Genomic DNA, 23748 nt, shown 5'->3' on the forward strand with positions numbered 1-23748 from the left:
CTAAAAAGTTTATTTTTGATCGTTATTAGACCAAGAGAGATTCCCCATCACCGAGATCTCATCGACCACGAAAGATATACGAAGCAAAGCACCCACCCAGGCCCCGGTGACCTGGGCCCACATCACATCACGACGCGCGCGCGCATCTTCTTGGATGCCCATGATAAAAAAGCTTTGCGAGGAGTTAGAACGGCGGGGGGATTATCACTTCATTTGTGTTTATATGTCACCGAGCAGGGCGTTTCACGGTCCACCATTCTGGGAGCCCCGTTTGGACAGGACGGGACAACGGTGGGAAATGTGAACTGGGAACTGGGAACTGGGAACTGGGGAAAAAACGGCAAGCTCTTAATTAACAGGAATACCCCCGAGCTAGCCAATGATTATATACATCTATCTTCATGAAAGCGGCTTTTGTTTCGTTGTCGAGCTGGGTGAATGCGTTGCGTCTTGTGATCAACACATGATGCTACAGTGCCAGCGCGACATGACATCTTGATCTAATGGCATGTCATTGTCACAACACATCTCCTCCATGCCGGTAACACGATCTTGGACTTCTTAAGTTGAACCAATGTGATCGATACCGGACTCGATAAGGGCTGCTGACATGTAAAAGTTTCCATGTTGAAGCCTCGAAGCTCCGGCGAAGAGTACCCGATATCATCTAGTCCTCGCCTTGACCGCCACGACCGTATGTGAGTTTCGAGTGTCTCACTTCCATAACGAATGGCATCGGTATCTTGACCGGTTTGGAGTGATGGCAGCATGAACAGCAGGCGAAGCCATAAACCGTCACATAAGACTTTCTCCTCGACTGATATTTTTTTTTTCATATAGAGTCCCAACCGTCCTTGCCGCATGATCGGTTTCGATTTCACCGAACCCATCTTGTGGAATTGAATCATTGCCCAAACGACCTCCTAAGCCACCCATCCGATGGGTGAACACTTGATAACCAACCACCGCCAGATGCGCTCATATCACAAAAGTAAGCTTCGCGTGATTATGAACAGCCAATCGATTACATTATCTGAACTCAGGCACTATGGTATGCTTCGACCTGGATCCCAAAAAACCTGCCGTCTTCCTTCATCAACGCCTTTCCGTCAACAACAGTAAGTCATACATTTCGATAACCTTGTGATAACATAAAATTTCTCAGCGCTTGACCCTCTCATCAACGCATCCCTCTCCGTCAGGTCCCTTGTCGCAGGCAGCACCATTGTACTCAGCGACCAGACGCCGCTCTATGATCCGGCTCCGCTTCATGCTCCGGCTGGACACAGCCTTGTTCCCCAAACCGTAGCCCGTGAGTCCCTCTGGTGGAACGACAGGGCCAGGTCCCATCAACGGTCCGAGATCAGGAAGTCCGCCATTGCCGTTACCGTTGTCGCTACCTGCAGGCGGGTTGCTGCCACCAGACCCAGAGTCCCTTGCTCCCAGGCCAGTCCCGTATCCGCCATCAGGACTTGCCTTGGGCAAGGCGTTGATCATGCTCTGGAGAAGGGCGAGCAAGTCTTTCTGGGACTGTCCAGGGGGATTGGGAGATGGCGGAGGTGTGACTGCGGGAGCTGGTGCGGGAGCTGGTGCGGGCTGGCTTTGGGGGGCAGGCTGAGGGGATGCGGGTGGAGGTGTTGCTGGAGCATTGCCTTGAGGAGGAGATGAAGGATTTCCGACATTTGGATCACCCGCGCGGCCAGTACCGTTGCCGGAGCCATTGCCATTGCCGGAGCCATTGCCATTGCCAGAGCCGTTGCCGTTGCCAGAGCCGTTGCCGTTGCCAGAGCCGTTGCCATTACCAGCATCGTCGTCAGACGGCACGCTCAGAGCTTGACCATCGGCGCTGTACACGGTGACAGCCCAATCGCCTCCGCAAATGTCCGTGGAACGACCATCGCAGACCTTGTTGCACTGCTCTGTGGGAAGACGTTCGGCAAGTTGGAATGCGTTGCCACACCAGCACTCTGTTGCGTACTCTGTGCCCGCAAGCTTGAAGCCCTTGGAGGCGCAGTGTGCGATGCACTTCTCGTTGGACATACTTCCAGCGAAGTAGCTGGACGGGTCGCCATCGAGTGTTCGGATGGAAGAGTCCTTGAAGCAACCGAGAAGCTTCCAACCAGAGCAAGCAGATTCAGCCTTGGGAGCGGCATTGTTGGGCGGTGCACTTCCGGAACCCGCCCCAGGATCTCCGGCGCCTGCGCCTCCATTGTCGGTTGATGGCGTTGAAGATGGGCCGGTGTTACCCGGTGACCCGTTTCCGTTTGGTGCTCCTGATCCTGCATTAGACCCGGCTCCATTGTTGGGACTGCCACTGCCAGCGCCGCTGTCAGAGCCGGTGCCTGGGCCGCTGCCACCTCCGTTTGCATTTCCGTTTCCATCTCCACTGCCGGGAGAGCCTCCATTGCCAGCTCCGGCATTGGGGTCAGCAGGCGGAGACGCAGGAGACGCTCCATATCCATCAGGAGAGCTGGCTGGACCACCTGTACCTGGGCCGCCGGGAGTCCCGTTACCAGCACCATTGTCTGGACCGTTAGGCGTTCCACTGCCAGCGCCGTTGCCTGGGTCCTTGGGAGTTCCGTTTCCAGCACCATTGCTTGGGCCGTTGGGTGTTCCATTGCCAGCACCGTTGCCAGGACCATTGTTTGCTCCATCTGTAGGTTGGCCTCCATTTGATTTTGTGCAGGTAGACGTCGGGGCGTTGGCCGGGCCAGCATTTGGAGGTGTAGCCGGAGGGTTCCCAGTGCCAGAATTGCCATTGTTGTTCCCGCCTGAACCATCGCCAGAACCGTTGTTTCCAGAATTGCCATTGCCAGCATTCTTGTCGTCTGGGTTTGCGTTGCCATTGCCGTTGCCAGAGCCATCATTGGGATTTCCTTGTGGATTGCCTGAGCCGTTTCCGTTTGCAGGGGCACCAGTTGGCTGGCCGCCAGCTGCTGAAGCGCATGGCGTTGATGCAGCACCATTGCCATTGTCGTTGCCGTTTCCATCGTCGTTTCCATTGCCGTTTCCATTGCCGTTTCCATTGCCGTTTCCATTGCCGTTCCCATTCCCGTTGCCATCGCCTCCAGAGCCCGTTGTAGGCTGAGCAGCGACAATGGCAGTCACAGTCTTGATGACGACGGGAGGGTCATTGGCACCTGCATCTGACATGGCCGAAGAAGGAGCGCAGTACCAGCCACCTTTGCAGTGGTAGCAAGGCCAGCCCATGCCGCAGGGTGCAGGCATCATTGGGGTCTCCTGGGGAGGGCAGAACCAGCCATCGAGACACTCTGAGCAGGAGTAACCTCGGCCAGGGCATGGACCAGAGCCATCTCCCGGCTTTGATGGATCAGGCAGGCACGCGGGGCACTGTACAACTGCTGGGCAGTCCGAGATGGGAATGACTGGGGTGGCAGGCGGGCTGTTTCCTCCCTGTGCGGGGTCTTGTCCGACATCAACTCCCAAGATGCCACCGGACTGGGAGGTTGGTGATGGTGCTGGGTTGCCGCCAGCGGTTGAGGGTGCTCCAGCGGGTGGCAAAGCAGGCGGCGCGGCAGGAGATCCAAGAGAGGAAGCAGCTGGTCCAGGAGGAGAAGTAGTTGGTGCAGCAGGTGCAGCGGGAGATCCAGGAGAAGAAGCAGCAGGCCCAGCAGGTCCAGCAGATGCAGCAGGAGAAGTAGGCAGTGCAGCAGGTGCAGCGGGAGATCCAGGAGAAGAAGCAGCAGACCCAACAGGTCCAGCAGGCCCAGCGGATGCAGCAGGTGGTGCAGCAGGGATGGTGATAGTGGTGAAAGGAGTCAGTGCCGACGCAGCAGGCGAACCAGGAGCAGGAGCGGCACCATTCGGCTGGCCGGAAGGCTGGTTGGGGTTGCTTGATGCGGAGGTACCTGAGAAATCATGTTAGCCAAGTCGCAGTATGTTCGATGACCAACTTACTTGGCGTAGGTGTTTGCGGGGGGCTTCCAGGTTGTGCAGGAGATTGGGGTTGGCCTCCTCTGTCGGTGTTTTGTGGTTGAGGGTTGTTGCTCGGGCTCGCAGCTCCAGGTTGAGAGGTTGGTGGACTGACCGAAGAGCCCATGTTGGAGCCACCAGCGGGGGACTGAGAAGCAGATGACAACTGTCCAGCTGCGGGCGGTGTTGCAACAGGAGTCCCTTGAGGAACAGCCGGACTGGTCTGAGGCGAGGGAGGAGGGCTTCCATTAGCCGATAGAGCAGAAGATGCAGCAGAGGGAACTGTCAACCAGGTGGATGGAGCAGCGCTTGCAACAAAGGCGGTCGGAACCATGCTAGCCGGGCAAGTCGTGAAAATGAAGGTCGGTGTACCATTGGAGATGCTGACCATTGTGCATGGTTTGCTGTCGGATGAGCCCTCAGGGGCAGAAGTCAGGCCAGCAGAACCACCGGCGTTGAGTCCGGAAATGCTGGTTGCAGAAATGAGGGGTCCTGTAGCAACTGGATCGGCGATGCTCGAATCTCCAGGAAGCTGAGGTGCGACGACTGGTAGGTTTGAGGGGAGAACAATTGAGGCCTCTGCCAACGTGCTACCGAGACCTGGAATAACCGGATTGCTGAGAGGGTTGGCGCCGCCGACAGGAGGTACGGCGGATGGAATCGATGCAGCATCTGTGAGTGCACCAGCGACCGGGGGAACACCGTCAATGATGGAGGCCACAACGCCGGTGAGTGCTGCCGGGACGTTGGTGATGACGGGATTGTTTCCGTTGACGGGGGCTCCAGTCACATCAGTAACGGGAACTGGTAGACCACCGCCAACCTGCTGTGCTGCAGGATCGAGGTTTCCAATGGCGCTACCGAGGACAGACGATGCTATGGGGACAACAGTGCCCACAACGCTGACCAGCCCGTCGATTGCAGGAGGGATGAGCCCGCCAGTTCCGGGAGACTGAGTTGTTTGACCAGCTGGGTTGACGATCGGGGCGTTGGGAAGGCTGCCAGGTGCGAGTAGCGAGTTGACAACGACTGGCGCAGAGCTGACCAAGGTAGGCACAGCCGAGACGACGTCGCCAAGGTTGGCACCAGGGGCTGCTAGACCGCCAGCAGCGGACTTCAGAGGTGCAACAATCTGGACGACAACGTTGGTCACGACGGAGCCGACGGCAGCACCGAGGCCACCAAGAGGGCCCTGAGGCTGATTGTTGGGAGTGACAGGAGCAGCTGCAGGCAAAGGAGTGTCGATGGCGGGTTGACCTTGGTGGGGAGCTGGGTTAGGCTGATGTAAGATGCCACCGATAAGGCTGCCGGCACCGAACTGCTGTCTCCGTCCGAGAATTGCATCTCTTCTGGCGGTGATGTCTGAATGACCTTCATCCCGAATCGGCTGAACTGCATGGGAAACCGCAAAGGCCGTCAGAAGAGTGAGAATGACGAGGCTGACGATGACGGTCGCCTGTGTCTGTCGTGGCGACGGCCCCGAAGAGTTGGGGAGCCGCATGATGGGCGAGTGATGCTAGAGTAGCGTGAATGGAATGAGTGGAATGAAGGGAAGTGTTTTAAAGAGAACTGCCAGTGGGAATGAAGGTTCCAAAAGCGGGTTCCAAGAAAATCAGCCAAAATTGAAGCGAAAGTGGGTGAAGAGGTTGAGTGGTGATGTTGTTGATGGGAGAAGAAAAGAAGACGTTGGGGACGAGGAGGACGAAGAAGATATAGGGGCCCGACTGGCTCTGTAACTTCCATTCTTGTCAGGGGCTGTGAAGGAAGAGAAGAGTAGGCAAGTGCGCTCGTGGTTGAGGCAATCGCCTACCGCAAAAGGCAGGGGACGGCATGCTCTCTTTCCTGAGTCGGCTGAGGGAAGGAGGCTGACGATGTAGATGGAAGCCGCGTCTGATTCTCATATGGCGTGAAGAAGGCATGTCCGTGTGGGTCTCGTCAGTTTCGCCTTCAGAGGGAAGGCTTAGACTTGCTTCTTGCTTCACAAGCTACTCATGACTTTGTTGTTTAGTCAGGAGCGTTGGTTCCATCAAATGTGCTCATCACTACTCATAGGAAGGACAATATTCGTGCTGAAGCCGACATAGTTGGGGATGGAGTTGAGAGACATCATTATGCCTCAAGTAGGTTACTTGTTAAGGAGTAGAAGAGACCCTCGAGAGCACGTACCTAAACCGATCAGCTACCTTGGTATCCTCTTTCTCTCCTTCGCCGAAAGCTTCCAATTGCGTGTAGAAAGTATCGTCAATTCTTGCTGTCTATCGTCGTTAAGTTGATGCTTCGCCAATGCCATCGACGGATGCATTCCTGTCGTCTCATAATAATATCCAACGCAGCTGCTCTCGCCTCTGAAAGCCCGATCGGCTCTCCCCTGATCTGTCGCCAGACGCGCTCTAAGGTCAGGTACCTTACTTGGAACGGCACCTTCCAGTCTATGCCTTCTCCTCCTTGCCCCATCTCTGGGTCTCGTCGCCGCCCTTCCACTCCTTCTCGACGTAGCCAATCTGGCTCTTGACTTTTTCGACGGTGTTCTTGTCACCGGTGTTCTTGCCGATGTTGTCGCTGCGAGGTCTGTTAGCAGCAGTCTCTTTGTGCCATTTTGTCAGTTCCACCTACCTGATCTTGATGGCGGGCTTTCCGTTGGCGGAGCTCAGCTTGATGACAATGTTCAGCGGCACGGACTTGGTGCCTGTCTTGAGGTGCTTGAAGTCGTTGGTGAGGAAAGTGCCGACACCGAACGTCGGCGTGAAGCCGGCCTCCTCGGAAATGGCCTTGTACTGCAGACACTTCTCGATGTCGAGCGAGTCGGAGAAGACCATCGTCTTCTTGTCCTTGATGCCCTGGCTGTCGTAGTACTGACGCAGCATCTTGACGTAGTCCGCCGGGTCGCCCGAGTCTTGCCTCACGCCCTGGAACAGCTCGGCGTAGGTCTGCGTCGTGCCGTCGGCCTTCTTGAACTTGCTGTCGTCGCCGTCCAGTGCGTGCACCGGCTGGCTGAACGACCTCAGGAACTCCTGCGTGCCAAAGGTGTCGGTCAGGGCGATGCCGAGCTGGCCCCCGAAGCACCCGACCCAGTACCGCAGCGCGAGCTCCGTCGCGGCCTTGTAATCGTCGTGGATGGCGGCAATGCCCATGAACCACTCGTGCGCGACGGTGCCGACGGGCGGGATGCCGAAACGCATGGCCAGGTGGACGTTGCTGGTCCCGCTGAGCTTGCCCGGCAGGCCCTTCTTCTCCGCCTCCTTGCTGGCCTTGACCAGGCCGCGGAAGACGAGGGCCTGGGTGTGGTAGTCGCGGCGCCGTCTGGTTCCGAACTCGGAGAAGGTGCAGCCGGCCTCGAGCAAGCGCAGGCCCTTGTCGAAGGCCAGCTCCTCCTGGCCCTCGTAGCTCCAATCGGTGTCCATGAAGCGGAAGTAGGCCTCGGAGGTGAGGGCGAGCAGGGGGATCTCGTAGAGGATGGTCTCGAGCCACGTCCCCTTGATCTCGACGTGCAGGTCGCCAATGTCGGAGTCGGCGCCGGTGTCCTCGGCGACGGGGTGAAAGGTCGCGATGGCCTGCTTGCTCGGGTGCAGGCGGAACTCCTTGAGGAAGTCGACGTACTCGGCGGTCAGGTAGGGGCAGTGGGACTTGAGGAAGCGGTATTCCTCGTCGGAGAGGGAGATGTTGCCGAGTTCTGGTGTTTTTCGCGTGGTGAGTCAATCGAGCCGGTTTGCGCGCGTCGCGATGGCGGGGTATGGAGGGGCAGACTACTACTCACTTCGGATCTGTTCCTGCAGCCAGTTGAAGGCGGCTCTCGACAGCTTCTTCTCGGGGGTGCGGTTCGTGAAGGCGTATGTAACGGGGACGTCCTTGAAGAATTTGAAGACGGCGCATTGCATCGTCAGCTTGTAGAGGTCAGTATCCAGGAAGGATATGACGCCCTCCGGGAAGGGCGAGGAGCTGTTGAAATCCATGGCGGCGAGGTGCAGTGGAATTTCGCGCGGCAAAACCGGGTGTCGTCGCGGGTGTGATGCGACGGGGTTAAGAATTGAGGTGCGCGCTGTACAGCCAGAGAAGAATGTGCAGGCGAGGTCGGAATTCCGGCGTCACAACGGCGCGATCGTGACAAAGCTCGGAGAGGGTGGGAGGGAGGGGGAGGGGTAGAATTGGGAGCAAACACAGGATGACGAATCGGCGGGACTCGGCAGGCCAGAGCTGGGAAGCTGCGTAAAGCTAGCCAAGGTAACTTTTCCCAAGATAGCTGAGCTGATTGATTGATAAGACGATGGGCGTCGGGTCGACAGGGGTTGTGAAGTTTCAATGCGACTTTTAGTTGTCGCAGTTGAGATTTAGAGACGGGAATGAGGGGCCGGACGCAGAGAAAAAGGCATGAATCGTTATGGAGACGAAGAGGCGATGCTGATGTAATTGGGTAGCACTGCTGAAATATCTTTAAGAGAAGAAACATGGAAAACTGGACATTAATCAATGTTTCCGTCCACTTGATTTGGATTTTCGCCGTAGACTCATGCGGCGGGCGATAGCCACAAATGTTTCGCACCTTTATGGTTATCTCGAGATATGATAGCTACCAGCTTGGAGACCTCTAGCTAAGCCAACGATTAATTAACCTGGGCGTTTTTCAGTTACCTTACATAGTACATTTCAACGGCTAATCAGAATCTGCATTCCAGAAGGGGTCCAGCCATTTATGCATTACCGCCAATGACGCTACACTACCACTTTTTGCTGTCTGTATCACCTCCTATTTTTCGGGACGCGCCGTTGCAGATACCTCGGAAAGTGTTCATACTTCTAAATATGTAGACTCATGTTTTATCGAAATCAATAAAGCCGTTTCCCATCAAATTAATTGAATATCAAATCTGTTAATACCTACGTATCAAGTAACATGTGCACAAGAATTATTCAGTCCCTTCTTGGCACTGGAAATGCGGGTGGAGGGGCACCAAGAGCACAGACCACACCTTAATTATTTTTCTTCCCCGAACGCCGACAAAACTTTTTGGCAGCCGTGATTTTTTTTTTTCCCGGCAGCATCGCAGAATCGCAGAATCGCGAGCTGCAACCAAACAACCACACAATTCATTCAGCCTCGCGCCCTCACGACCCCCGAAGCAGCCTCGCCCTCTCGACGTCGCACACCTCCCCAAAAAACTCAATTGACCACCCCTCGACTCGTCGTCCCCGGCCAGGAGGCCACCAACTCTTCACAATGGACCTCCACCGCTGCCGCTTCGTCCCCTACCCGCCCTCCGCCATCAACGCCCTCGCCTTCTCCCACCCCTCCGCCCGCTCCAAGCTCCACGGCGCCCTCTCCCGCCTCGCCGTCGGCCGCAACAACGGCGACATCGAGATCTGGAACCCCCTCGCCGGCGCCTGGCACCAGGAGACCGTCCTCCGCTCCGGCGCCGACCGCTCCGTCGACGGCCTCGTCTGGGTCAACGAGCCCGACGAGACCACCTCTCCCTCCTCAATCATCCCCGGCCGCTCACGCCTCTTCAGCATCGGCTACACCTCCGCCGTCACCGAATGGGACCTCGAGACCGCCCGCCCCCGCCGCCACGCCAGCGGCCAGCACGGCGACATCTGGTGCCTCGCCGCCCAGCCCCCGGCCTCCCCCTCCGACCCCGTCACCCGCCTCGTCGCCGGCACCGTCGACGGCGTCCTCGCCCTCTACTCCCTCGACGACGACGACCTGCGCTTCCAGCGCGTCTTCGTCAAGTCCGCCACCAAGAAGGTCCAGATGGTCAGCATCGCCTTCCAGTCCCGCCACGTCGTCGTCGTCGGCTGCTCCGACTCCACCATCCGCGCCTACAACATGCGCAACGGCGACATGCTGCGCAAGATGACCCTCGGCGCCGACCTCGCCGGCGGCTCCAAGGACATCATCGTCTGGAGCGTCAAGGTCCTGCCCTCGGGCGACATCGTCTCCGCCGACTCCACCGGCCACGTCTGCGTCTGGGACGGAAAGACCTACACCCAGATGCAGCGCATCCACAGCCACAAGCAGGACGTCCTCAGCCTGGCCACCAGCGCCGACGGCACCGCCATCATGAGCGGCGGCATGGACCGCCGCACCGTCCTCTACAAGAAGACCTCGGGCGCCCGATGGGGCAAGGTCTGGAACAGGAAATACCACGAGCACGACGTCAAGGCCATGGCCTCCTTCGAGAGCAGCAAGATGAGCGTCGTCGTCTCCGGAGGTAAGTCGATTCTTCAACTTCTACACACTCACACAAGCTAACGCGAACCCCAGGCCCCGACGCTTCCCCCGTCGTCCTCCCCCTCAAGGAACTCGGCCGCGAGAACCACAGAACCCTCTCCCACCTCCCCCAGCACCCGCCCCTCGCCAGCGCCCCCGCCGCCCGCCTCCTCGTGAGCTGGTGGGACAGGGAAATCCACATCTGGAAGCTCCAGAAGCCCTTCGAAGGCCTCTACGCCAACGATGGCACGTCTACCGCCCTCGACAACGACCTCGACAAGAACCGCAAGCTCCTCAAGACCATCCTCGTCAAGGGCGAGTCCAGCATCACCTCCGCCGCCGTCTCCCCCGACGGCGCCCTCCTCCTCGTCGCCACCTCCACCGACGTCAAGGCCTTCCGCCTGCTGCACGACAACCCCACCAAGCCCTCCGACGTCAGGCTCTCCCAGCTCGCCCTCCCCAAGGCCCTCGCCTCCGCCGGCGCGAGCAAGGTCGTCCTCTCCCCCGACGGCGCCTGGCTCGCCGCCGCCCGCGACGGCTCCAAAGTCGTCACCGCCGCCATCACCCGCGACGACAACGACGACATCAAAATCCAGACCCCCCGCGCCGCCCACCGCCTCCGCCGCAACATCCCCAAGCACCAGTCCCTCGGCGGCCTCGGCAACTACGAGAGGAGCGTCTCCCACCTCGCCTTCTCCCCCGACAGCCGCATGCTCGCCTCGACCGACCTGGCCGGCTACATCGACACCTGGGTCCTCGGCACCAGCACCGGCAGTGAAAACGACGACGACGCCACAGACAGCGACTCTTCCTCCGCCGAAGAAGACACCTCCTCCTCACCCGCCACGTCCCGCTGGCTCCGCAACCCCAACGCCTCCCTCCTCCCCAAACTCCCCGCGCCCCCCGTCGTCCTCTCCTTCTCCGACGAAATCACCCCCTCCTCCCCCTCCGCGCCAGAGTACACCCTCCTCGCGGTCACGACCTCATGGCACATCCTCGCCTTCCACCCCGCCGCCGGCACCCTGACCGCCTGGTCCCGCCGCAACCCGACCTCGCGCCTGCCCGCCGTCATCCGCGACACCCGCGACCTCGCAAAGGGCCTCCTCTGGCAAGGGCCCCGCGTCTGGATCTACGGCGTCAACTTCCTCTTCATGCTCGACCTCTCCCAGGACCTCTCCGCCCCGGCCAAGGACACGCCCACGGACCCGGACACCGCGGTGGTCGTCCACGGCGGCGCTCCGTCGCACGGCACGAAGCGCAAGCGCAAAGCCGGCGCGGAATCCGGCGCCGGCGCGAAGATGTCCATCGGCGCCATCGTCCCGTCCCAAATCGACCGCTTCGCTTCCTCCAAAGACGGCGGCGCGGGCGAGTGGACCGACGACATCGAGGCCGCTGCCGTCGACGAGATGGACATCGACTCGGACGACTCCGCCTCCGACTCGGAAGAAACCGACGAATCCGAGCTCGCGGCCCTCCGCAGCCGGAACCAGGAGACCCAGACCGAGGCGGGCTCCCAGGGACGGACCAAGTGGTGGTATACCTACAAGTACCGCCCCATCCTCGGCATAGCGCCCCTGTCGTCCTCCTCCTCCTCTTCCTCATCTTCCACCGAAGGGGCTACGCCGGCTCTCGAGGCCGTCCTCGTCGAGAGGCCCATCTGGGAGGTGGATCTGCCCGAGAGGTACTTCGGCGCCAACGAGTGGGAGAGGTAAAAGACGGACCACCGTCGGTTGACTCTTGGTTTCCCTTTCCTTTGGCTGGGCGGGTTCGCGCGCCCGTTTCCCGTGGGTGGGTGCGTACGTGTTGCATACGAATGGGCTGTTCAGTTCCTTTGGACGGTGAGAGATCCGGTATCAAGCAGGAATCTGTCCTCCCAACCGAACTCGGCGCTACCTCGATTATACTTCTCCATCCTCTCACGCCTCTTTACCTCTTCTCACCGCTCAAGGCAAAAGCAAAACCATGTACGCGATAGACAGAGACAGAGACCAACAGCCAACGGTGATAGGGCAAAAGAAGGGGGACATATTCACGTCATTGTAATTTACGCTTTTCTTTACATAGTCTCTCGTCTGTCTGTCGTACGTCGATTCCGTACAGACAAACACACAAAATGTCGTTGAAATTGGTTAGTCATCTTAGACAAGGGTTCGTTCAAAAGAGTCTGGGTGAAGGATGAGGCTGGCGCGCCGCAGTAGTAGGAAGGGAGGGGGTGAGTGGCCGCGTAGCCTCCCCCTCTTGGCGGCGAAAGAAAGGAATTCTCGGTCTACGTTGGGAATACCCGACCCGTGGAATCAGATGTTTCCTGTATTTAGTTTTCCTAGTTTCTCTTCCTCTCTCATGTATGTACTGTAGAGAGTGGGCGGTATAGAAAAAAGTTCACATGCTTCAGAAAAAAGAGAACCTCCGACGGGTGGTGGTGATGTCGTAGTGGCGGCGGACGATGATAGCCGCCTTTTCCGCTTCTATTCCCCCTCTTGCCGTGGGCGGATCGAAGAAGAGTCGTTTATTGCGTACAACACGCGAAATACAGCCCGCGTCTACCTTGCCTACCTTCCGATTAGTCGGTCCGGACCCCGTCCCGAACACCCTCATCCCATCTTCCTCGCGGCCATGTGTCCGATGACAAGTCCCCGCGAGACATTGGCTGACCGCCGGGTAGATGGCATACGTAGTGCTTTGTAGTCCAGGTCACGGGGTAGTGCCCTCTCTCTCTCGCTCTCGGCGAACAGACGCACGTCGTCCTCCACGCCAAGCGCCACGAGATGCCCATCAAGCCCACCACACGTGAGTGTCCACGCCGGATATCCGCGCCCACCAACCCGCGTAGGCCCTGCCACAATATACAAAGGGCAGCTTACGAGTTTTAAGCTTCAATCTCGCCGACGACGAACCTTGACGCCTCGATAGACCCATGACGCCCGCGTCAACTCGACACAATGACAGCCAGAGCCAAAACGAGGGCTTGCTTCGGGCAGCAGCCCCGTCCGTCGTTCGGATCTCGATACAAGAGCCTGGCCGGTACGCCATCAAACAATCGTCATCCAAAGTCTGACATGTCGCGCTCGTGAGAAACAAAAAAGGGCCCTCCCCCACGATCCCGTCCCGCGTGCGTCATCCGTCATCTCAAAAACCTCAGGTTCAGTGTATGGCACGACAGGAAGCGCAAGAGTCAGGCATCCCATCCATCGCCGTGCCGTGTACGCGGTAAGAGCGCCTCCGTATCCGACGATCAGTCTCTTCCTGACCTCGACAAACGGGATCAAATATCCGCTTGGCGTCGTGGCCAGTGTGGGGGGCGGGCGCCCATCCGTTTCTCACAGTGAAAGAGCGACCCAAGCCTCCGGCACCGCCGCGTCCTTCCAACCGGGATGTAGAAAATGATGACCAGCTTAGTCACGCCTCTTGTCGACAAGATATCCGAAAACCAGATGAAAGGAACCAGGGCAAGGATGGGGGGCGGATCAAGTATCCCATGTTGGCCTTGTTCAAAAGAACCTCGAGACCACTAAGCGCAAGGCTTGTCAACTTGTAGAGACCACTTTTTGCCAGGAACCGATACCTTATCGCCAACGGGCGAAGCGAAGAAAAGGCTGACCGCGAGGCCACCAGGTGCGGGTATCGAAGACACTAGTGCGGATATAGGCGAGTAGTCGACGACGAATCCGACGGTGTCTCTGTCTCTCTCTCTGATCCAATGTCTGATCGGCAAGGATGGATAAGAAAGGACGGACCCGAAGGGGTCCAGGGTACGCGCGTCCCGCACGAGGTTTGTCTCTAGCACCCCCCTCCCTTCCGTGTTGTTGGCACACAAACCGAACAACAACGAACTGTCCGGGTCAGACCACGCAAGCCAGCCCCGGTAGCCTGGCGCCGAATACAAGATCGACGGCCGCGAGATTTCGCCGTTTCCTTCGCTCGAGAGGTAGACGGTGTCACTAGACACGATCCCGTGACCAGGGCCCGAGGACGATACCGAGGTGTTGTAACACGAAGCGCGGCTACCGTACCATTCACCACAAAAGAGCCCGGAAACTTGGGGGCGGGACCTCTTTGTGGGCGTTCGGTGAGAGGATGTCGTGAACACAGAGAAGTGAAGGAGAATTGGGACGAGCGTTCGTCATCTCGACCTTGGAATCGTGACCTCCCGGTTTCACAGATGGGAAGAAGGGGCGAAATGGGGGCCAAGAGAAGTTGGAATACGCAGCCTAGGGCGGAGTCCAATCTGACTGACATCCAGAGGTTCTGGATAGACGACACCTCTTTGTGAACATGAATCGAGGTCTTGGCACTTGCGACGAGACCACGCCTGAGCCAGGAAGGACATGTCGTCCCTCTCATCTATGATCCAGCAATTCGAGCTCGCGTAACTCGGAATCCGGCTGATAATCCAGGGAACTGAAAAAGAGTGCAATCTGTACCTGACCAGTCGGGCTATGCCGACTGGGAGTCGGCACTATCCCATGCAATGCCTGCGTCTCCTTAGGGTTGGGGTGCGGCCGAACAGGAGTGAGGTGGTTATGAGTCGTTCGTCCCATTGTGGGATACCTGCAGACAGCACACAACACCATGGACAACCTCCCGCTGTCGTCGTTTCCACCTGGTCGTTTCGTTTCTGCTGCACAGCTTGCGTCTGTTGGTATTGTTCTTCCCAACACAATTCCAAGCCGACAAAAAATCGAGAATGCCCTGCGCTGAAGACGGGAGGTGGGAGGAGAGCAATTGGCCGGTTACGATGCAGGGCCCCTTGGCGTCTCTGCCGACAGCCGACATGGACTATGAGTGGTTTCTGAGCCCCCAGGAAGCTTGGGCTCTTCGGTCCCCCTCGCCCAATATTTCTGCTCTCTAATTTGTGAGTAAGGCCAGTATGGAGAATGTCGACAGTCGGTCGCTACGACTTTGTGGCAGTTCGAGACGAGAAGGAGTGCAGTCTGATGTGGGGTGGCAACGGGTTTGGAACAACACGCAAGCCACCATTGGAGGGTCGAGGTGAGACAAGGTGGATGACGCGTCACTGAGCCGCTACGACCCACGCCAGGGGTGTTGTCGCATCCACAAGCACACCCAAATTGGGCGTCAGTAAGGGCATCGTGGTCGCCGATCAGGGCTCCTGTTCCAGACTCTGGGGAGCAACCTGGAGAAGAGTCCGAAAAGTCCATGTCGAGGAATTTCAAATCGCCAGGAAACACAGTCCGCAAGAGCGACCCCCTGTTGTTGGTGATGGAGTCGATATCTTCAATTTCTGTGCCAAGAACTGATGATGGGTTGGCTGCTGGAATCGCGGTTGACGGCGCCGAACGGACACAGCGCAGGACCGCCTTCCGCAGCGGTCGTCGCTGACTCGTCATCAGCCTGCCGGAAGATGATTGCCCTCATCAAAGTCGGTCTGAGGGAAAGCAACCGCTTGGTTCGTCTCATCAAACTCAATCAGTCCGACTGGCGTACAGCCGCGAGCCTGAGGTTGTGAAAGTGTTCTCAGTGTGACGACTCCAAGGCCAGACGCGACGGGCATTTGACTTTGCGAGAACGATTGACGAGCCCACGGTTGACGCAAGTCCACGTAACGGAGGAGAGCGACTTGAGGTGGGATCAGACCTAGATCGGGCGAGCATCTCTTGGGATTGGAGAGTTTATCCGTCATGGTTCAGGGCGGCCGCTAGAAGATTTCGGGAAGACATGGCCCGCCAAAGAAGCTCCAGATGTGCTTAACAGTGTGTGGTATACTGAGTAGCATCAGGTCGTCGGTGGTCCATGGATATGGATGCGCCGGGGATGGCCACGCACAGGCGCGCGAGGCTGCCGACAAGCCAGTTGGACGAACATTGCATCTCGTCATCAGCCGCGAGTATCGCCAGTCGAGGACCGTGGTCAGGCGCGACAAGAACAGACTGGCGCGGGAGTCGTAGAAACGTGGCCAGCTGAAGTCGACGTTGACGATTTGCGTCCGCGGTACGGAAGAGGCCAGGACCGGGAGGGGAAAACGAGGCTGAGCGGGAGGCGAGTGAGGCAGGACCTTGAGTCCGGGGGGTTTCGAGGAACTGGGAGGACCCGAGTACATTGAGTGTGTACCTGACTGAAGTTGAGTGCAGAAAGCCATCAAGCCCCTGCCGCGCCTTTGCCGATGAGAACGGATGGCCAATGGGAGGCGGCGCGAGGAAAAGAGAGTCTGGAATAAAGGTGTCGCACTACCTGTAAGCTTTAATTGTGTGTGTGTGCATTCAGGTAACTTTGCTGTTGAATTGAGTCGTCGCGTCGTCGTGTGTCTGCCGGGAGTCCTGGACCTGGCGACGGAGGACACCAGCCACAGACGTACGGCAGGGCCAGGAGAATCCCACGAGGGGCCAGAAGCAAGACCAGGGACAGAGTTTTAGGGGTCCAAAGGCCGAACAGAGACGCGAAAGTCGCGAGATGGTGTGTTGGTTTGGCGGTGGGATTGGTGATGGTCAGGAGTTTTCTGTCGCTTTACTGTAAGACCAACGAATGAATGTTTGGTCGAGGGACGGACTGGAGCAAACGGTCCCGTCCCGTCCTTATCACGGGGTGTTAAGCACTATTTTTCGAGCGGATCTGAAGTGGCTGCTGGTTTGATGATCGGGTGGTCTCACTTGGCGATCCTCTTTGGCGCTTGAGATGTCGTGCTGGTGCTGGTGCTGGTGCCGGTGCTGGTATTCGGACTTTTTGGACTGGCAGGACGAAAACTGCAGCCAGTCCGGGAACACTGGGATAAACGGCAGTGATTTGCAGCGGCAAAGGCGAGGGATCGGGGGCGATGACTGGCGATGGGATGATGGCCGAAGCGGACTTTGGAGGAAGTGGAAAATGGGAAAATTAATTGTTAGCATCGGTCCTGGCGTTTGATGCAAGACCTGGCACTGGAGCAGGTGGCAGGTACGAAAGGAGACAGGCAGTCGTAAGCCGTCACGGCCGGCAGGCGCCTGGCGCCGGAGCTGGGCTCATCCGTAGGCCTCTTCCCTCCCCAAGGTTCTCGACCAGTTACAGAAGACCGCCGGAGGGAACTGAGCGCCGTAACGTACCTGTAGCGTGCTCAATGCTGAGGAGAGGAGAAAGTCGCCTACCAAATGGAAGAAGTGACAACCGTTTCGAGAGACACCAAGACGGCAGAAAGGGCTGAGGTGAGGCGCCGGCGCAGCTGAGCCACAGATCTGGGACGAGATGGCCAATCCGAAGCGTCAAAAACGGCAAGGTGGATCCGAACTGCCGCTGGAAATAGACGAAATAAACCTCAGCCACGCCTCGTCATCGCCCTTATTTTTCATACACACGGCGACTCCAGAGGGAAAGTGTGTGACTGGAGGAGGGGATCTGGCTCTGGCCAGTGACAGCACCTTTAATTAGGTACAAGTGAGAGGTATCGGTACTTGTGTGTTCAGTGAACGTACGCAGCAGTCCTGATTCTCATTCTCATCAGTCACGAGGCTTGGTGTTGAATGTTGGTGATGCTTGACAGGTGAGAGGATGAGTGAGGGATTCATCCTTCTCATCGGTCACCCACAATCCGTGATGAAGCAGATGATGGAGAAAACCTCCATTGCCAAGGCTCAATATTGCCATCGTCGTCGCAACTCTCAGCCTCGTTCGCTCTCGCAACCCGGGTTCATCATGGTGATGACGATGAAGAGGAGTCGCAATCTCATTTCAACTCGACTCAGCGAGAGCTGCGTCTGCGTCTGCGTTGCGCGGGTCTCCGCCCCAGCTGGCGACGGCAATGGCGACGGCTATCACCAGTGACAGAAACAACGTGAGCTTCAGTTTCGTCACGGCGAGATTGCGTCTGCGTCTACATCGGCCGTTGCCTGGTCCGCCAAGCTTGCGTTGCTCTGTGGGCGACTGCGCAAGTGCGATGAAAAATAAGGACTGGTTCATTTGCTGAGGACCCTCTGATTGCCTCTTCTCGGCCTGGCGCGTCTGGTATGTGGGAGGCGACGGGAGTTATCGATAGAGGATTCGTCACCCAGCCCTGTGGCTCTGCCTGTCTGTTGGCCGTCATTTGGTGCTGGAGGAAAACACTGCAATGAGAGAGATCGTGGGAATTCAATGTTGCACTCTCAAAAAAGAGGAAGGAAGTACCGGTACGCAGGTACCTCTTTCCTCGGGTCGTGGTACGTCCCGGGGCGGATTGAGCGGGATCCACTCTGGAGCGATCTGGGGCCTGCCATTGGCCCGTGTCGCACAGCTTACGCGTAAACCGCCCATGAGGAGCCAGCCAGAATGAGCAGGCGTGCGTACGCAACTCCTCGACCTCCCTCACCCTCACCTTTACATTTCCACACAGAGTAAAGGTACTCTTACGCTTCGCACTCCTCCCGCTTGCCCACTTCCACCCCCTCCCTCCCGGGTCTCGCTCTCACTTCTCTGCCCCGGTTTCTTTCCCTTGTCCACGTCCTCCTCTCTCTGTTCCCTTGCCTCTTCCTACTCGTGCTCTGCTGCTGCTGCTGCTGCTACCACTACTACTGCTGGCGCTACTACGGGTACGCATACGCACTCCTCCTGTGGCAGAAAAGGTGTACGCAGCTCTCTAGGCGGAGGTACCTTGGTCATTCTGCTGGCGTACGCTCTTTATTCTGTTACCCCCCTGGCCTGGTCCTGGTCCACCTTCCATCTTCCACTCCCCCCAATTGCACCCTCCTCTCCGCCCGCTACCAACCCTTTCAACACCCCCATCCCCCCCATCTCATCCCTTCCTCTCGACACCGCACTTCGTCGCCCTACGAAACCACGATTTCGATTTCTACCGACCGACGAGCACCTCAAAGCTGTTCTCCGAGATCTCTCGTTTGAGCGGCCGCGATCGCTTCGACTTCGAATTCGACTTCGCTTCGACTCCTGCCAAGCAGACAAGAGACGGATCACTCTACCCGATCGACCGAAGCAAGCCAGCACTTCTGGGCTAGCACTGCCGAGCCGGGACGCAACGAAACTAGTACCACCTGGACTCAACGAGGAGGAATTCAAGCAACAACAACACAGCAAAGAGGGATAGCATCTGGTCGACATCGTTACGAACATACGCACGAACTACCACGTCGCCGACTTTTTCTTCGCCGACGACTTCAACTACCTACACTCATTTAACCAATTCTGTCGCCACCCTGATCTGACACCACCATTTACGTCTTTGACGACCTTCGGGAGAGTTCTGTCGAAGACTCTCCTCTATCCGCCCTTCCCTTCGACACTCTCGACATTTCTATTCACTTCACCACCGACGACGACGACGACTTCGAAATGGCTGGATACCCGCCAAGCGGCCCGCCCAACGATGGCGACGAGTATGGCGAGGAGTGGGCTCGCGACCTGAGGGTCAAGTTTGAGTCTCTCCTCCGCGACAAGCGAATGAACGATCTACGAACATCATCCCGACAAGGCACCCCCCAACCGAGAGAATCCGCGAGCAGTGCAAACCTCCGTGGCCTGGCATCTCCCGGTCGACCTTCAACTTCACACAGCAATGCCGGCTCACCCATGCCGCCAACACCACCTGCTTACTCTTCCATCCGCCACCTTCCCATCATTCCCACCCCTCCCGCCGCCAACGACCGCGACTCGCAAAAATTCCGCAACCTCATGATCAGCCTTTCTCTGACCCCGACAAAGTACGAAAACCCCGGTTTGCTGGATGAGGCCCTGCAGTGCATACCGCTCGACCGGATATACGGCGAGGCGGAAGAGGAATGCCAAGTCATGCAGGCCGAGGCCGAGAGTATGGGCGATGGACGCAAGGCCACTTGGGGATACCAAGATTGTGTCATTCGGGCACTTCTGAGGTAGGTTCTATGATTTCGTGACCCTGTCAAATCTGTTCTAACCCCATGTCAGATGGTTCAAGAGATCCTTCTTCACGTGGGTCAACAACCCACCTTGCCCCGTCTGCCTTTCGCCTACCGTCGCCCAAGGCATGACTGCACCGACACCCGACGAGAGCGCCTGCGGTGCCCTCCGAGTTGAGCTCTACCGCTGTTCAGCTGGCGACTGCGGTGCCTACGAACGATTCCCGAGGTACGGTGACGTGTGGCGTCTTCTGCACACCCGTCGCGGCCGTGTTGGCGAGTGGGCCAACTGCTTCAGCATGCTCTGCCGCGCTGTTGGAGGCAGAGTCCGCTGGGTTTGGAACGCCGAGGACCACGTGTGGACCGAAGTTTACTCAGAACACCAGAAGCGCTGGGTTCACGTCGACGCTTGTGAGGAGGCTTGGGACAACCCGAGGCTCTACACCGAGGGATGGGGCAAGAAGATGTCCTACTGCATCGCGTTTTCCATCGACGGAGCCACGGACGTCACTCGCCGCTATGTCCGCAAGAGCGAGCACGCTGCCGAGAGGAATCGATGCCCCGAGGAGGTCCTCCTCTACATCCTCCAAGAAGTCAGGAACATCCGCCGCAGCAACATGGGCAAGGACGAGAGGTTCAGACTCGAGAAGGAGGACAGTCGGGAAGACCGCGAGCTTCGCGGATACGTCATCAAGTCGATTGCCCAGGCCGTCACCGATCTCGTTCCGGGCATGCCCAGCCCTTCCACCAGCGCTCCCCCTACGAATCAGGCTCCTCAGAGGCGCGAAGACACCAAGCTGCCTGCTGAGCAGCCCGGCCGTCAAACGGGAGCCGCCGAGTACCTGGCCGCCCAGGCCAACGCGAGGAACCACCAGCAATATCCCCCGCATAACCCGAACCACCGCCGCGATCTGCCTTGAAGGGTGAGCGCCATGTTCGCGACCTCTCCCTGATCCCGACGACGGTTCATCCCGCCGACACTCCGCCGACCTGAGGCCAATTCTTTTGCGGCCTGGCAATATCCGCTACTTTTTTCAAGATACCCAGCGGATGCCGGTCCCCTCGCCTCCGGCCTCACGGTCGTCGCCGTTCACCTCCCACACCGGTGGGCGGCATTTTTGCACCATGCGTGCATTACACCAATCGAGACAAATGATAATATTTTCTATGTCTAATTTACCTAAATTCGATACATCGAACCAAAACGCATCATAGACCGGCGCTCCGTCCCTACATATCCACCCACCACGCCTCCGTCGAACCTCCACTGTCACTTTCAAAAAACAAAAACCTATTGATACCCCTCGGGTCCCTCGGGTTCGGAGTACGGACTGTATCTACCAAAACATCATTTACTTCATATCTCCGGTTTTCTTTTGTTCAAAAATCCAATTTCTTGGATACTCGCTTGAATTTGGCGGTACAGGGCGCAACCACGGAAAGGCAGGGCTTGCCTGGTCACTTTTTATATACTACCAACCCCGCGCGTTACACGGGGTCAGAGGGAAGGGAAGAGGGCCGGCGAGTCGGGGTACGGAGCCAAGGGACAGTCACGGCCCACCCACATCAACGACGCCGCGCTTCTCCTGGGGGGCTGGCGTTCAGGGAGCTACATGTGTGCTGGGTTGTCTTGCATCTTCAAGTCTTTTGCATGAGCGATGATGGGCACCAGATGGAACTTTGTATCTGGCCGAATGGAGTTGACGAGTCGAAGAAGTTTTTATATACCTTTGTATCTCTACCTCCTTCGAGAGAGGAGAGATGATGGGGAGGAGGCTCACGGACCGCGCGCTCGAGAAGCCATGTCCGCAGGATTAGAAGCAGAATCAACCCAAGTTTTCAACTGTTACATCATTTCACCTCACTTTCGATCGTGACATCAACATCTGACAACGGAGCCTCTGGCGATGGAGTCATTCAGTCGGTGAGCACTTTTCGATGTGAGGGGGATGTGGATTCTTCGATGTCCACGTCTGCGTTAGTAAGCAGGCCAAGACGGGATTCAAGGCAAGCGGGAGGCCCCGTTTTGGTTCTTTTTCATCCAATGTTTTTTCCCCTTGCCCGGTTTTATTCTTGGGCTGTTGGCTCGCTTGGCGGGTCCCCTGGTTTTCAACTCCGTCGCCCTCTCCATTGTCTACGGGCAGAAAAAAACCAGAGATGGTGAAAATATGCAGCCTTGAGGCTTCTGCGAGAGGTAGACCGGGGTCTTGGCCTTGGAATTCTCTGCGTGAGATGCTGGATTTCATGATTTGAGGGGGCTCTCTGATGGTTGTGAAGGCTTGGCGTTTGCACGTGTTGTGGGAGAGGCAGAGACGCTGCCAAAAGCCGACGATGTCGATGTCGTCCAGGGATCGGGAATAGCCATGTCATTTAAACCCCATGTTCACAGGGCGGCGGCGGCCGGGATTCGACGATGTGGGAAGGGGAGATGATTGCGCGAACCCATGTTTCAAGGAACCTTTTCCGTTTGGTGATGGGATATTCATTCTGTTTCTTCAACAGCTTCATTCAGCACCAGTATCAAGTGTGAAGTTCGATGATTCTCCGAGGTCGTTGACGACTAAGACCGATGGCAAAGTCGGCCCCGATGGCGCCTTGGCAATCCGGCAGTGCAACTGCAAGGCGGTGGAGCTCTCTCTCTCCGTCTTTCTTTTGGTTCCATTGGTTGGTTGGTTGGTCAGGTCGGGAGGAGGTACGACGGATAGTACTTCTGCCGTTGTCCGCCGTTGTCCGCCGTCTGTCGCCGAGTCGGCGGGACCTCTTTCAACCATGGATGAGGTCAAATCTCCGCCCAGGCGGACTATCGCGCGCGCGGGTGTTGAAGGTGTCACGTGCTTTTTGCACGAGGGTATCCGTATGCACCATGAAGTTCTCAGCCAATCCGGTCACGATGATATCTCGGGACAATTGAGTTCTGTCCGAAGGTGGTTGGTGTCCTGAAGCAGGTCAGTTTTCCACTGTCCAACGGATGATTGCGATGACGACGGGCAGAAGAAATGAAGCCAGTGAGAAGGAAACGAATGGACTGGGGGCCGGTCGGATGGTGTTGCGCAGCTGCTGGATCGGAATGTGGGGGGAATACCTACCCAGGGTTTGGATATGCCGTCCCCTGGCCTTTCCCGCGGAGACTAGTGATTTCCTTTTCGTCGTATCGTCCCAAAACACAAAGAACTCGTTTTTTGTTGGTCTAATCTTCAGAAGTGGCTTACGAAGTCAACTAACGTGGCGTCCTCCCGAGATAGTGGTCAGGTACGGAGACCAAGGGTAGAAAAAAGGGGCGAGCCTGCCTGCAACGTGAGATTAGAGGAGTGTTCGTCAACGTCCGATATGGGATGTGGGTTTCCCTCCCCCTTCCCGCTGTTAAGTTACGCCGACTACATTAGGCAGACGAGTCTTTTTTCTGCTTTTTGATTTGGGGGACCGACGAGGGACGTATGGATGGGGGTATTCCGATAAGGCTGGATGTGAAGTGATGTTGTATCCCGAGGTTTTCGCGTTCGTTGGCTGGCCTGGCTTGGAGGGTGAAATCCGAGATTGTGATGTGTGATCTGGTGTACGCGGCCATGTTGGACGCGGATTTGGAGGTGTGGGGCTTTTGCGAGTTGAGGTTCGTATGGCTGGCCGGTCACGTTTCCATCGGTCTGTAAGTCGGTCTTGGTGATGTGCTCTTTTTCTCGATTGTGAAGCTGGCTGGCTGCGTAAGTTGTTTGTGAAGACTATCCCCGGTGAAATACTCCGTATGTGCTTTTATCTTGATTTTGGATGTTTCAGGGACGGAATTTGAGCTCTCTGGCTTGAGTTTCCATGTCTTGGAATCGTTTGATT

General features: G+C 57.4%; 4 protein-coding genes across 4 annotated transcripts; 2 read left to right on the forward strand and 2 right to left on the reverse strand.

Annotated features, from left to right (window-relative positions):
- Positions 1-1161: 1161 nt before the first annotated feature.
- CkaCkLH20_05604 (WSC domain-containing protein) lies at positions 1162-5434 on the reverse strand (the record flags this gene model as incomplete). The annotated part of the gene is made up of 2 exons (XM_038888322.1): positions 1162-3869; positions 3919-5434. The coding sequence occupies 2 exons, from the start codon at positions 5432-5434 to the stop codon at positions 1162-1164; spliced, it is 4224 nt and encodes a 1407-aa protein (XP_038746219.1).
- A 928-nt stretch (positions 5435-6362) lies between these two features.
- Positions 6363-7883, reverse strand: CkaCkLH20_05605 (nicotinate phosphoribosyltransferase; the record flags this gene model as incomplete). Its single annotated transcript, XM_038888323.1, has 3 exons — positions 6363-6492; positions 6547-7603; positions 7688-7883. The coding sequence occupies 3 exons, from the start codon at positions 7881-7883 to the stop codon at positions 6363-6365; spliced, it is 1383 nt and encodes a 460-aa protein (XP_038746220.1).
- A 1262-nt stretch (positions 7884-9145) lies between these two features.
- CkaCkLH20_05606 (putative U3 small nucleolar RNA-associated protein) lies at positions 9146-11847 on the forward strand (the record flags this gene model as incomplete). Its single annotated transcript, XM_038888324.1, has 2 exons — positions 9146-10136; positions 10190-11847. The coding sequence occupies 2 exons, from the start codon at positions 9146-9148 to the stop codon at positions 11845-11847; spliced, it is 2649 nt and encodes an 882-aa protein (XP_038746221.1).
- Positions 11848-19139: 7292 nt separating this feature from the next.
- CkaCkLH20_05607 (PNG1) lies at positions 19140-20843 on the forward strand (the record flags this gene model as incomplete). Its single annotated transcript, XM_038888325.1, has 3 exons — positions 19140-19236; positions 19302-19920; positions 19973-20843. 3 exons carry the CDS (start codon positions 19140-19142, stop codon positions 20841-20843), a joined length of 1587 nt encoding a protein of 528 aa, XP_038746222.1.
- Positions 20844-23748: the final 2905 nt, after the last annotated feature.

Source organism: Colletotrichum karsti (genome assembly GCF_011947395.1).
Source record: "Colletotrichum karsti strain CkLH20 chromosome Unknown Scaffold16, whole genome shotgun sequence".
In the NCBI taxonomy this organism is placed as follows: domain Eukaryota; kingdom Fungi; phylum Ascomycota; class Sordariomycetes; order Glomerellales; family Glomerellaceae; genus Colletotrichum; species Colletotrichum karsti.